At 38.6% G+C, this 12868-nt stretch overlaps 1 protein-coding gene across 1 annotated transcript in view; it reads right to left on the bottom strand.

Moving 5' to 3' along the window:
- Positions 1-6596: 6596 nt before the first annotated feature.
- The window catches only part of stpg2 (sperm-tail PG-rich repeat containing 2), a 47783-nt gene continuing 41511 nt past the window's right edge, over positions 6597-12868 (bottom strand). The window contains exons 14-15 of the mRNA XM_020602437.1: positions 7364-7564; positions 6597-6749 (exon numbers count right to left, since the gene is read on the bottom strand). Coding sequence (XP_020458093.1) covers positions 7397-7564 — 168 coding nt within the window. The 3' untranslated portion in view covers positions 6597-6749; positions 7364-7396. The remainder of the gene's footprint in view (positions 6750-7363; positions 7565-12868) is intronic.

Genomic DNA, 12868 nt, shown 5'->3' on the forward strand with positions numbered 1-12868 from the left:
TAAGAGAGGCAGTTTGTCACAGACAAGAGTTTAATAATTTAACACTAACTTGCAGCTATGGAACAAAGTGAAGTGGACAAGTGTAATTTGTTTAAGAAAAAGAGATAAAGATAATGAAATGATTCAGAGATTAGGTGTGCATGAATGTGTGTGTATGAAAGAGAGAGGAGAGAGAAGGAAATGGAAGTAGTGCAGCCAAGAGTATAAACTATATTTATTTTTTGGTTAAGATTTATGGCCAGCCATGTATTTTGGCAGTAGGGCAGCAGTATTATAAAATATTAAGACTGCTTCATGCAACTGCAACAACTTGATTTGATTTGATTTGATTTGATTTATTCATTCAAGCATGTAAAACAGTTGATATGTCAACACATGTAATTTCACACATATCCAACAATAATAATCCAATATCAATTTACTTATACCTAGTACATGCTTGAACGGAGTAGGAAGAAGTCAGACTTATCTAGTCCTACCCCATGACATCATTTTACAACTTTTAAATCCTAAGCAATATCTCTAGATAAATAATTATCCTCTACACCACACAAGTAATATTCTACAGAATTATTATAGAATGTTAACATTCTACATAATTACATTCAGTTAATTATCTTCTACGCTACACAAGTAATATACTAAAGAATTATTACAGAGTGTTAACATTCTTACCCCACACCCACAATGTTCCATCTGATTAATCATTAAACCTGTTCTTGCATGTATCTTGATTGAAACATACCTTCATACTTATGTTTGAAGTCATCAATTCTAGTACTGTTTTTTATGTCCACATTTAAATTATTCGATAGTTTTTACACCACTTATGGAAATACAAAATCTTTTTTTGGTTGTACGTATAGCATGAATTTTTAAATTTAACTGACCCCTTAAATTGTATCCCCCTTCCCTTTCATTAAATAGTTTTTGAATTCCACCAGGTAATAAATTGTTCCTGGCTTTATACATAAACACAGCAGTCTTATATCCCACTAAATCAAAAAATTTTAACAATTTAGACTGTATGAAAGCTACATTGGTGTGATCCCTATACCCCATCTTATGCACAATTCTTATCACGCTTTTTTGTAATATATACAATGGTTGAAGTGAGCGTTTATATGTGTTTCCCCAGTTTTCAACACCATACTCCAAGTATGGCTGTCACACCATTTCTTTATCTTCTCAAGTTCCTGTGTAACCCGTCCAGAGAGTTGCTGTAGGTTTTCACCCGATGCCCATATGGTAGTGTCATCAGCAAATAAAACCACTTTCACTAAATCAGAAACCTTGCATATATCGTTAATGTATAATATAAATAATTTAGGTCCCAAAACAGAACCCTGAGGCACTCCACATACAATGTCCAGCTCACTCGATTGGTATTCACCCAACTTCACAAATTGACGCCTCTGTGTCAAATAACTTCTAATCCATTTCAGAACCATTCCTCTGATCCCATATTTTTCTAACTTATCCATTAATAACTCATGATTGATTGTGTCAAATGCTAGAGATCTTAGAGAAAGCATAAAAACATTTTGTCTTTTATACAGTAGCTGATTGGATAGGAAGTGCAAAAAGCATCAAACGTCCTTAACCTTAATCAAACCAGGACATCACATTTACATGGTCTGTGTCTCATAGCCATAGATAAATAGTCATCCTGCATCTTAACAAACAAGACAATATACAACAAACATGCACATATGGGTAAAGCTTTACTCTCTTGAGTAACTGGTAAATCTCATCCCAGTTGACAAGTACCCATTATGTGCTTGTGCACTACATTTAGTAAAATAAGTAGCTCCAGGCCTAAAGGTGGCTAGATGTAGGGAGGAGTCACCACTGCACTGTACCCCTGTCTCATTCTTCTCACTGTATCTAAATTAAGCCTCTCTGTCTGTTCTGGCCTTGTCAGCACTTGCTGCCCTCCACATTGATTCTTCTGCACTACTGTACATCACCTTTAATTAAAGACACTGACTAATCTGGCTTTCCACCAAGCTGTATCTGCAAGCATGGAGCTGTCAGCTCAAGATGATTGTGACTAAATTTAGCTTTATATTTACATGTATTGACAAAATCATTTATAAGCTCGGCAGAAGATTGATAAATCTAGTTTGACCTCTGGTGAGTTGAACTTTTAAGAAAGAAAAAAAAAACTTCAGTGAATGGGCTCGATCATGGTGGATAAAAGCATCAAAGCGTCCACTGGTGCCGATAATATACTATATTCTCAGCAAACCATCACCTGTTTAAACCCACAGAGATCAGGGTGGATGACAAGGAGCAAATATCAAATACCATATTTAAAGTATGTTAACATTGCTTGACTTCAAGTTTCTTACAAGAAAAGAAACCCTTAACCTATCACAAGTAAAAAGTAAGACATCAAAAAACATGTATTTAAAATGAAAAAATCATTAGATAATTTGTAATAAATCACAGACTTACATGGAAATTTGTATGCAATAGTTTTGCTTTTTTGAACTCTTAAAATGTTGTGCCATAATAAAACAATATGAATATTAAATTAATGCTTAGTTGGGCCAAAGATTATACATGTACTAATGACATACAATATTTGGACAACATATGCAGGTGTTTCTTTGAAACAAAATGCAGCTTTATAGTTACTAGTTGTTTGCATGTTTCAGATTCAGTTTCATTTTTGTTAAATTCCTTTATACAAGTATAAGAGTAAAATTCTTAGGTTTTGGCACTTTATGATTGCAGCAATAATAAAATAATACTAAAGATTACAAACGGTTTAAATAAAAATAATAATGTACTATATAAATATTGTAAAGTGTGTGTTCATGTATACACAGCTATATCAGAGTGCATGTGTAGGCTAGAGTATGTGTGTCTCATTTATGGCCATTATTGATAAGCCTGGTTGCCTGGTGGAAACAACTCTCCCTGAGCCTGCAGGTCCAAGCCTTGAGGCTTCGATATCGCTTACTACACAGCAGCACCTGGAACAGTCTGTGATTGGGGTGGCTGGAGTCTTTAATGATCCTGTGGGTTTTATTGACATCCCGACTGTTGTACAAATCCTGGATGGAGTGAAGCTCACATCCACTGATGTGCTGGGCCGTGCGCACAACCCTCTGCAGTGCTTTTCAGTGGAGGGCAGTGCGGTTTCATACCATGCTGTGATACATCCAGTCAATATTCTCTTCGTTGTAGCTCTGCAGCAGGTACACAAGATCTCAGGCCCCATGCCAAATTTTTTTCAGATGTTGCCCTGCCTTTTTCACCACATGGTCAGTGTGCACACCCCAGGTGAGGTCCTCTGTGATGTGAGGAAATTGCATTTGCTGACACTGTCCACAGGGGACCTGGTGATGGTGACCAGGGTCTAGCCACTCTCCTCTCCTCCTGAAGTCCATGATCAGCTTCATGAATCCTACGTTTTAACCAGCAACTTTAGAAAATATGGATGTCATGACAGCTCCCAGAAGTGAAGCCACGGTGAGTTGCAGTATAGGTCATAAATCCCGTTTCCTCCATGTTAACAGATGGGACATGAGCCAAAGTAAAAATGCAAAATACAAATCAAATTTTTCTCAGATGTCACATCTGTGGTTTTTGGTAAATAGTACCACACTGATGTGTGTATAAATGGTCATTTTTCTGGCAAGTTTGTCTTTAATAAGTTTTATTACATAAAGACACAGAGTATTTTGGTTGATTTGACTGGCGGTCCTATGCTGTCACTTCACTCATGGTCGCTACTGCACAGAATCTGGTTGCAAAAACGCAAGATGGCGTTCGACATATTCATAATATCTTGGCTTCATTTTTGCATAGTGGAGGTAAGTGAGGACGTCATGTCCATAGTATATATATCAGTGGTTTTAACACGTGTGGTTTTACACACAATCATGTGTTTCATGTATTAAAGTCCCACTAGTAAAAAAAACACTGATCAAATTATCTCTATTTTACAATTATCAAGGGACCTCTCAGCTTCAAGGTGCAGCAGAGCTAATTAGATTAAATAATGGCTCAACAGCAAAAGCAGAGAACAAAAACAGAGTGCTTTATTAAATCAGGTAATAAAGATGCCTGTTGGACACTTGGGCTCAAAGACAATATAAATCGCCATCATGAGGGTACAAGATAGGGACACAGCGCAATATGTCTCCATCCCACATAAGACATCTGTAAGTGACAGTGCTTGAAGCTGGGTGAGCGATGAGAACAGAACAGAAAAGGGGCCAATTTGAGCATTGATCACTTTTATGCCCCTGGTCTGTTTGCATATTTTAGACCTATAAACAACATGAATGATGTGCCCTGTAATGCACCATAATCGAGATTTATTCAATCTTAGGCGGAGGGGGTAGGGGGAGGAGATGTTCACAATCCCAGAATCAGGAGAGGGCTGTTGTGGCTGTGTGTGCATATTTGTGTGTGTGTGTGTGGGTGGGTGTATCTGCACTGTGATTTATTTGATTTAATTAGATCGCTGATGTAAAACAGCTCGCAGGGAAGAAAAAAGGTAAAGACGAGTGCCGAGGGAGGCATAAATAACATCAGCCTCTTTCCCCTTCCTCCCTGCCTCTCATTTTCGTTCAGCTCTCCGATCTTTACTCTGCCCATATACAATCCCTTTTTCTCCATCTTTCACTAACCATTTCTCTTTACTTTTTTTCTGTATCCACTTTGCTGTATATCTAACTACCTTTTTTCTATTCTGTTCCACCCTCCCCGTCCTTCTCTCCCCCTCTGGCTCCCTCTGCCCTGCTCCCAGCTGAATAATGAGAGGGGGTAAACACCTCATTAGGCTAAAAGGCCCACAGGAACATTCAGAAACATGGTACTCTGCTAAACATTCAGAAAGACCCTGAACCTACAAAGGAAGTTACAAAGATGATTTCAGAACAGATATAACTGAACGCCATCCAAACAGCATCACCTGTACATCACGATGCTTAAACACTTGTTGCTCGCCTTCTTTGACTTTAAGGACTGACAACACACACACATTCATACAAAGCCATGAATGGCTGAGTTATGTTAAGTGATCAGCAGAGAAAAAGAGCATAAATCTACCAGATTCTAGTGGTAATGATCAGTAAAAGTGGTTTATCTAACACTTTGGATCACCTCATCACAGCCAACCATCTGTCTCTCTGGTAGCACATATACAAGGTCAGGAACTCATTTCAATTCACCTTTCAACTCTTTCCACATATACTTTCTTACCTGCAACTTTACCTACTTTGCAAGCTTGGCTACATATATTGTAACAACATTGTTGGTTTAATAAAAAAAATAAAAATAAAAAAACTGCCTTGAAAACTAGATGAAAGTAGGTGTTTAATCTTAGCTGTTCTATAGTATGATAGCTCACTCAGTTGAGGTTACTAACATAAATAAAGAATTTGAGCAATAATTTTTAAATGTTTCTTGCTGAGAGTGAGATGACAACTTTCGCACATGGGAGTGGCATTGAACTTTTCTTCTAACTGTTGACAAAGAAAGGAAAAAGGCACAGTTGCCAAAATGTTGAACTATTCCTTTAAGGCAGCTTCTTCAGTCACTGGTCTGCACAAGGTTTCTCTTAACCCTCTTCTTGACGTGCCAGCCTCTCTTGTGTTATAGATGATTCAAAGCATCAGAGCATACATTTGGTCGCACATCAAACTCAAAGGCTGTGATGCTCTTGAGTCAAGAGCAGATTGTACTTTTACATGCAGTTGTTTCTTTTGGTTTGGATGAATGTATGTTGTAGCCTGTATATGTGTGTCTGTGCTCTTGTACTTGCTACATAGCAAGGATCAAAAAGGTATTTTTTTTGCTATAGAGAGAAGACAATTTGAAAAGTGAGGACATTTTGGTCAGTCCTTGTTTTCTGAAATACCTTTTTGAGGGTCCACAATTGTTTGTAGGGTTCAGTTTACAATTAGGTTTAGTGTTAGGGTTAGGCATTTAGTTCTGATGCTTAAGTATTAGGGTAAGGGGCTAGGGAATGCATGTCAATGAGTGTCCTCGCAAAGATAGAACTGTGTGTGTGTGTTTGAAACAAAAGATGAGGCCAGTTTGATTAATGAGCAAAGCATGTTAGTGACAAAACATGAGTCTTCTATATGACTTTCACACCTGCTTCTCTGGTAGTCAGCACCAATATACATAATGAACGACTTCATGATTTATGCACGCTAAGCAATAATGTATGGTTAAGAATCTTTAGGAAATATAATAGCATTTTATCTAATTGTATAATGCGCTGGTTCATTGTCATTAAATAAAACATGATTTCTGACAGTCCTGGCCTCAGGAAGTTATGGCACACACTGCGTTCAAATCAAGCTTAAGCCACCATGCAACCACTTAGCCAGCTTTCCAGTCATTAACCAATATGAGCAGTACACAAAATCTGCTGTATATAGCAAAACCTTCCCATCGTTGTTTTTCGTCATCATTTATGTCAGACTGGATGTATTGATTAGTCCTACAGCATACGAAAGTGCCTTTTGGGCGAGATGTCCTTTCTAAGAATAACAAGCTTTCAAAAGACTTCAAGCAATATTCATATTAATAGCTTTTTAATTGTTATTGATTAACAAAGTGGTTTATACAGAAGGAACTGATCTACAAAAACAGCTGAATCAGAGTGTCACGCTTGTCATTAGACAAAGTAAAGAATGTGGGAACCATCAGCTGCAGGTGCAGGGTCCGTTGTATGGATTTTACTTTGCGACACTGAATAAAAAGCTTCCTCCAAACTGCTGCAAGACACAACAGCAACAAAAAATGAAAAATAAATTTAATGAGCCACCATTTTGCTCCAATAAATTTTAGGTTTACACAGTCACAAGTTATTAGCTGCTCTAATTTGTAAATTAACTATGAGAGCAATTTCTAACACTTGAAAAACTAAAGACTATTGCCAAAACAACAGCTCTCAGGATCTACTGTGTGTTGTTATTAGATAGCTAATTTTGGACTGAGAAACACACACACACACACAAACACAAACAGGAAAACAACCAGAGATTGGACCAACTGCTTAAAAGACCATTAAAAAAGTGGAAAGAAGCAGAATTAATGCCAAGAGAAAAAGACTTGCTTCAGTGATGATTGTTGATATCACAATTAATTGAAAATCAGCCTGTTTAGAAAACCTCCTCAAGCTTTATTACTAGTGTTATATCCAGACCTCAGCACATTTCTGTTTACTAAATTAATGAGCTTAGTAAAGTCACAATTTAGTAATTGCAAATAAGTCACTTATACATTTAAGAGAAATGTATAAAACCTTAAATATCCATAAAAAATCTGCTTTTCCAAGAGTATGAACTGAAATGTGATGACCTCAAAATTGACCTTTTACCCCGCTCACCTTTCTCCTTCAAACCGTGACCCACAAAGAGCTCTAAGAAGTACTGGTGGCAATGAAGGAGGTGGGTACAACAGCATTAATGGCCTTGTGGGCCGCTAAATTGCCAGGGGCCATGTGGGGGGAACACTTGGAACCCAGAGGGTTGTTGAGTGTCACATTGAAGGTGCCCTTCAGTACTGTGTTCATGATACCTGGACTGAACTGCAGAGACACAAACAGAACAGGATGAGATTAAATGTTGAGAGAAATAAAATAAGAGAACTACAGTATATTTGTTTGTACCGTATATCTACATATTTCACACAGAGCAGAAAAGAATAATTTATGTATGTGTACAAATTTACATAAAAGCACAAATGTAAAGTGTCGGATTTGCCAAAGGATTCATTTATAGTTGCAAAAAGGTATAAACAGACTTTGTTGTTATGAAGGACAAACTCTATGGTAATGAAGACTTACAAGGAAACAAACACAAATGAATGAATCGACAAATTCACGAGTGACTGGAGATGACAGTGGTTGTGCCTTGACTTTAAAACAGGAGTAATCAACAGATCTTGGCATTTTTTACCAATAACCATCTATTGTTGTTGGTCTTCAACTGTATCAACTTGATAATGCATGATCCTTCTTATTAAGTCCAACAGCCTCATGTGTCTTCCAAGAAATGGACAAGCCACAGAAACACAGACGTTATCGCTCACAACAGGTGGTCCAGAAAATTAAACGACGACCCACGCAACAAACGAGCAGTGGGGCTCAAATCCTTCTGCTCTACTTCAAGAGAAATGCTGACTCCACAAACATGTAACTAGCACACGGTAACACACACAAATGATGAACCTTTCTGTTCCAGGCACTTCAAAGTCTGACCTTAAAATCACCTCACTGAAAAAATAATGTCAGAAACACAATACGCTCCTCTTCACACACATGCAGACAAATATACAGATCCTGCCTGAGAAATCTACCTCTGATATGGCTCTTATAAGGCTCTCTCTCTCTCTCGCTTCCCATCCCTAACCTCCCAGCGCATGCACATATACACACACACATCAGTATGCCAGAGGGGAGCCAGCAGGATTTAGGCACATTGGCGGGGCCGCTCAGATCTCTGTATTGATCTTAATTGAAAAAAGGGTTGTGGGTTCAACTCCAGGTCACCCTCAGGGTTGCCCATGAGGTCAGGGAGATGGAGAAGAGCCTTTGGAAGTGATAACACCATTGGCATGGCAATGATGAGGGTGATTATAGGATGTTTCACTATAGGTCAAAGAGGGGAGAGAGAAAAAGGGGGCTCTGTGCAGGAGCTTGGTGACGACGCTACTCAATTATGTATGCAGATGTGTAAAAGTGTGAAAATAAGCACAAAAGAAAGCCCACTGGATGCGATGTCTTTCCCACAACACACACACACACACAGAATACATGATGCATCCACAAAAGCAACACATGCTTCATCCCATATATACAAATACATACAGATGCCAGAAAAACAAAGGATGCTAATTCTATGTACTGTAGATGCATGCAAGTTGCACATTCACAACACACGCAGCAGCACTTTTACTATGCTGCATATAGTATACACACCAACACAATACCTGTTTGTGTCCTCTCCTGTGTTACAGGTAAGAGGTGGGCAGACCATCATTTGGATGAGAGGGAGTACCTGGGCCCAGTGGTCCTGCTTACCTAATAAATAACCCTTCACCCTCAGTCCAGAAGAGAGAAGCAGTTCAGCCATACTTTATTTTTTCACACACTTTCCAACAGACTTAACATGCAGCCACTCACACATTTACTGATCTTAGACTTTCACCCCTCATATCATTTGCCTTACGTTGTAAGTAGTTTCTTTATTTTAATTAAAACTATGTTTGCATGTTTAAAATGGTGTCTCTGTTATTTGTCATGGCCTGAGCCAGCCGTGACTACATACAGAAATCACTACACATAGGTAAAAAACAACATAGGTTGTTTGTCAGTGCCTTCCAAATCAATACATATGATCACTTCATATGGGTGCTGTTTGATCTGCCACCCCTATAGGTAAGGTCAGGTTTAATAAAGGCTACTATGACTACTTGGTTATGATAAGATTGCACTCGTGGTTACAAGAAATCCGTGTTGATTGCAGGTGGGAGATGCGATGCGAATCACATCTAACAGCCATTCAGTGTCTTCTGTAGGAGCTTTGCAATGTTACAACAACCACAAGGTCACAAACATGCAAACACAGGTGATGGATGTTCTGCAGTGACGTTCTCAAGAAAAAGAAGACTGGTATTTTAAAAATCCCAGGTTACCAGTGGCTCATCAACAGGATCGTGTTTTTTGTCGTAATATGAAGATTGAACAGGAACTATTTCAATTGATAAATTGTCAGCAGTTATTTTTGAATGTAAAACAGTAATATCTAACTGAATTAAACTTTTAAAATGATTCCAGAAAAAAAACATGAAAAATCTAAACTACATTTTAAATGATAATGCTTACCACTTTTATTGGCCAAGTATGTTATACACACGAGCATTTTGTCTCCGGTACAGGACCGAGGGAGCCATCTGTGGTGCCAGCTCACACACAAGCTGATGGCAGCGCTGTCCCTGCAGGGTGCCACTCTGGCCATCAGGAGCAACGTAGGGTTCAGTGTCTTGCCCAAGGACACTTTAACATGTGGACTAGGGAGAATGGGAATTAAACCGCTGACCTTCTGGTTGGGGAATGACTACTCTACCTCCTAAGCCACATTCTACTTTTATTTTTTTTTATATGGTACTACGGTGCCACATAACTGGATATGGTTATTGTATGGATCACTGTGAAAGTAAATAACACTGTTCACTATTCCAATAAATATGAATTAAAATTTAAAAAGTCATCATCTCCTCTTGGTAGTTGAGCTGCTGTATTCAAACTTAAAAGTCCATACATCACAGACAATAGAGTAAAAAGTTTCCTCTGAGGAAAACGCTTCCTAAATTGGTGCATCATCACAGGTAGAGCCCTGTGTTTAACAAGGATGAAGTAACTAATGTGACTGTCACACCCCCTAACATGGTCACCTGCTGTATAATGCATGGTAATGAACTCCTTTCTGATCCCATCTCATATCCAAGTGCACCACAGATGCCTGTGATTTGTGTCATGCCATGGGGTTCACAAAAAGCCCAAAGAGTCATCATGGCCATGTTTGTGAGAAGTGTTGGTTTAAAAATGTGAAATTTTTCATTCACATTCAGAATAAAGACGTAACAGATACTAACCATACAACACCAACACATGCAATTAATCATTTACTTACTTTCCTATGCACTTTAATTAATTTCAGGGTCCAAACACACACTGGCCAAGGAAAGTATAAAACTCTTACATGCTGTTTATGTAGGGATATAAACACCACACCCTGAAGAAGGTCTGATGAAATGTCAGCTGTGTTAAGGACACCTTCTGTTCTGACTCATAATGAATACCAAATAAACTTGAGCTTCTCCGTTTCTTGGCTCTGTATGTGTTCCGCACTTGGCAGGTTTTTATATCTGCAAAGATCATAGCATTTAATTAATATTTGTTTCTGCTTGATATCTGTTCCCTGAGTCTTTTTATATTCCCACGTTCCCTCATCTCTCTGTTAAATTAAGCGCAACCAATTAATAACAGTGTTGTGCATGACAGAGGTAATCATGCCTACTTTCCAGAAGTGGGTGATGCATTTAATGGAAAACACTAAATGAGCTCTCACCGTGGCCTAATGCCACTCAGGTACATAGCCTTGTGACATTACACACATAGAGATGGACACACATGAACACACGCTGATGGCAAAACAGCTACTTTTCCATTACGTGACTGTCTGATTACAGGGCCTCACATTTCAACTGATGAATTGAACGATGTTCAGTTTGCTTCTGTCTCTCTCTGCTTCTCCCTCTCCATGTTCTTCCACCACCTTTTTATCGCTGTCTCACCTCTGTTCCCGGCTCACCGTTCTCTCTTACCCCTCCCTGCCTCTCTCACATCAGTATCACCCCGCTCACTTTGCCAGCTTTACTTCCACACTCTTATCTCTCTCCCTCACTGCACGACTTCACACCACCCTTAATTCTGTATGGCCTGTGGCGTCGTATGGATTCACAGTCACACAGCTAATTACTGAGACTAGAGCTTGAACATGCATTCCACTTGGAAAAAAACAGAGCTGAACCTTCTAAAGCTAAATTGAACTGTGAGATGTCTCACTCATAATGCAACAGGCTCTAAAGCATGAATCACATTTCTTTCTTAGTGTATAGGGTCTTTATACATACTGTATGTATGAACTCTACATTGACTCCACATGAGCAGGGCATTAGTAAAGTCACAGAAAGGTTGGGAAAAAAAAAACTTTCAGGTCCAAAAGAACATATACCCAAGCTTGATTAAATGGTGCACTACTAATATGAAGTGATTTGGTTGTGAAGGAGGCTTAACATTTCAGTGTCACAAGATAGCATTAAAATTTGCATTGTTTCTGTGATGAGTATGTCCAGTTTTACCCATCAGGTCTGGTTGATTTGTCATGAGGAGTGCTACTCAACCTGTAAAAACAGTTCAAGAATGTCTGGCTTTTCAAAGTTCGAGAAAATTACCTTCATAATGTTATCAGGGTAACTTGATCTTAATAAATCTTAGTAAATCGCCATTTGTAGTTTAAGAACGTTCACTAGCTCAGCTAAGTTGTGCTGTAGGTTTGCAGGATGTTTTTTTCCATCCAACTACTAACAACAGAATACAGGCTTATTCTGTTGAGGATAACTGGAATGTCTTTGAGCTCACAATGGACATACTGAAACAAACATCCATTCATAACTAAAATGTCTAGTTTATCTAATGTCCATGTTTTGGACTATGGGAGCAAACTGGAGCACCCAGATGAAGACCATGCAAGAACAAGGAGGACATGCAAACTCCACAAAAAGAGGTCAGCCAGATGAAACCAGGCTTTAGTTACTGTTCTACAGTTCAGGTATTATTATTATTAGCTGATTTTCATAAAACAAGCAGGCACTAATGTTTTCACACTGTTAAAAAGTTAAACTAACCCATTTTTACTTTGAGTCAGCTATCTTCCGACATTAACTCTCTCTGGGGTGACTAAAGTGGAGGATATTCATTTTACTTTGCCTTTAATTCCTTAGATAAACAACTGTTTAAAGAAAATTCAGATATCCTAGGAGAGGAGAGGAGTATCATACAAGATACTTGAACAATTTTACTACTGTCAGTGGAAAAATTCCTGCCGCTAAAGTTTCCCCTTACAACACAGAGAAATGGAGCAGGGGGACAGATTGAGAGGTATATGGAGGTGAGGAGAACCAATAGTGAAAGTCAAAACTCTGTGATAACTGGTGATGAAAGAACATCCATGAGCTACATCATACATCTGGGAAGATGGAGTTTATATGGAAGTGGGAAAAGTATGCACAGCCTTCTGTTACTGAGGTTTAGTAAACTACTTACAAA

This window comes from Monopterus albus, unplaced genomic scaffold, assembly GCF_001952655.1.
Source record: "Monopterus albus unplaced genomic scaffold, M_albus_1.0 scaffold56.1, whole genome shotgun sequence".
Lineage (NCBI taxonomy): Eukaryota > Metazoa > Chordata > Actinopteri > Synbranchiformes > Synbranchidae > Monopterus > Monopterus albus.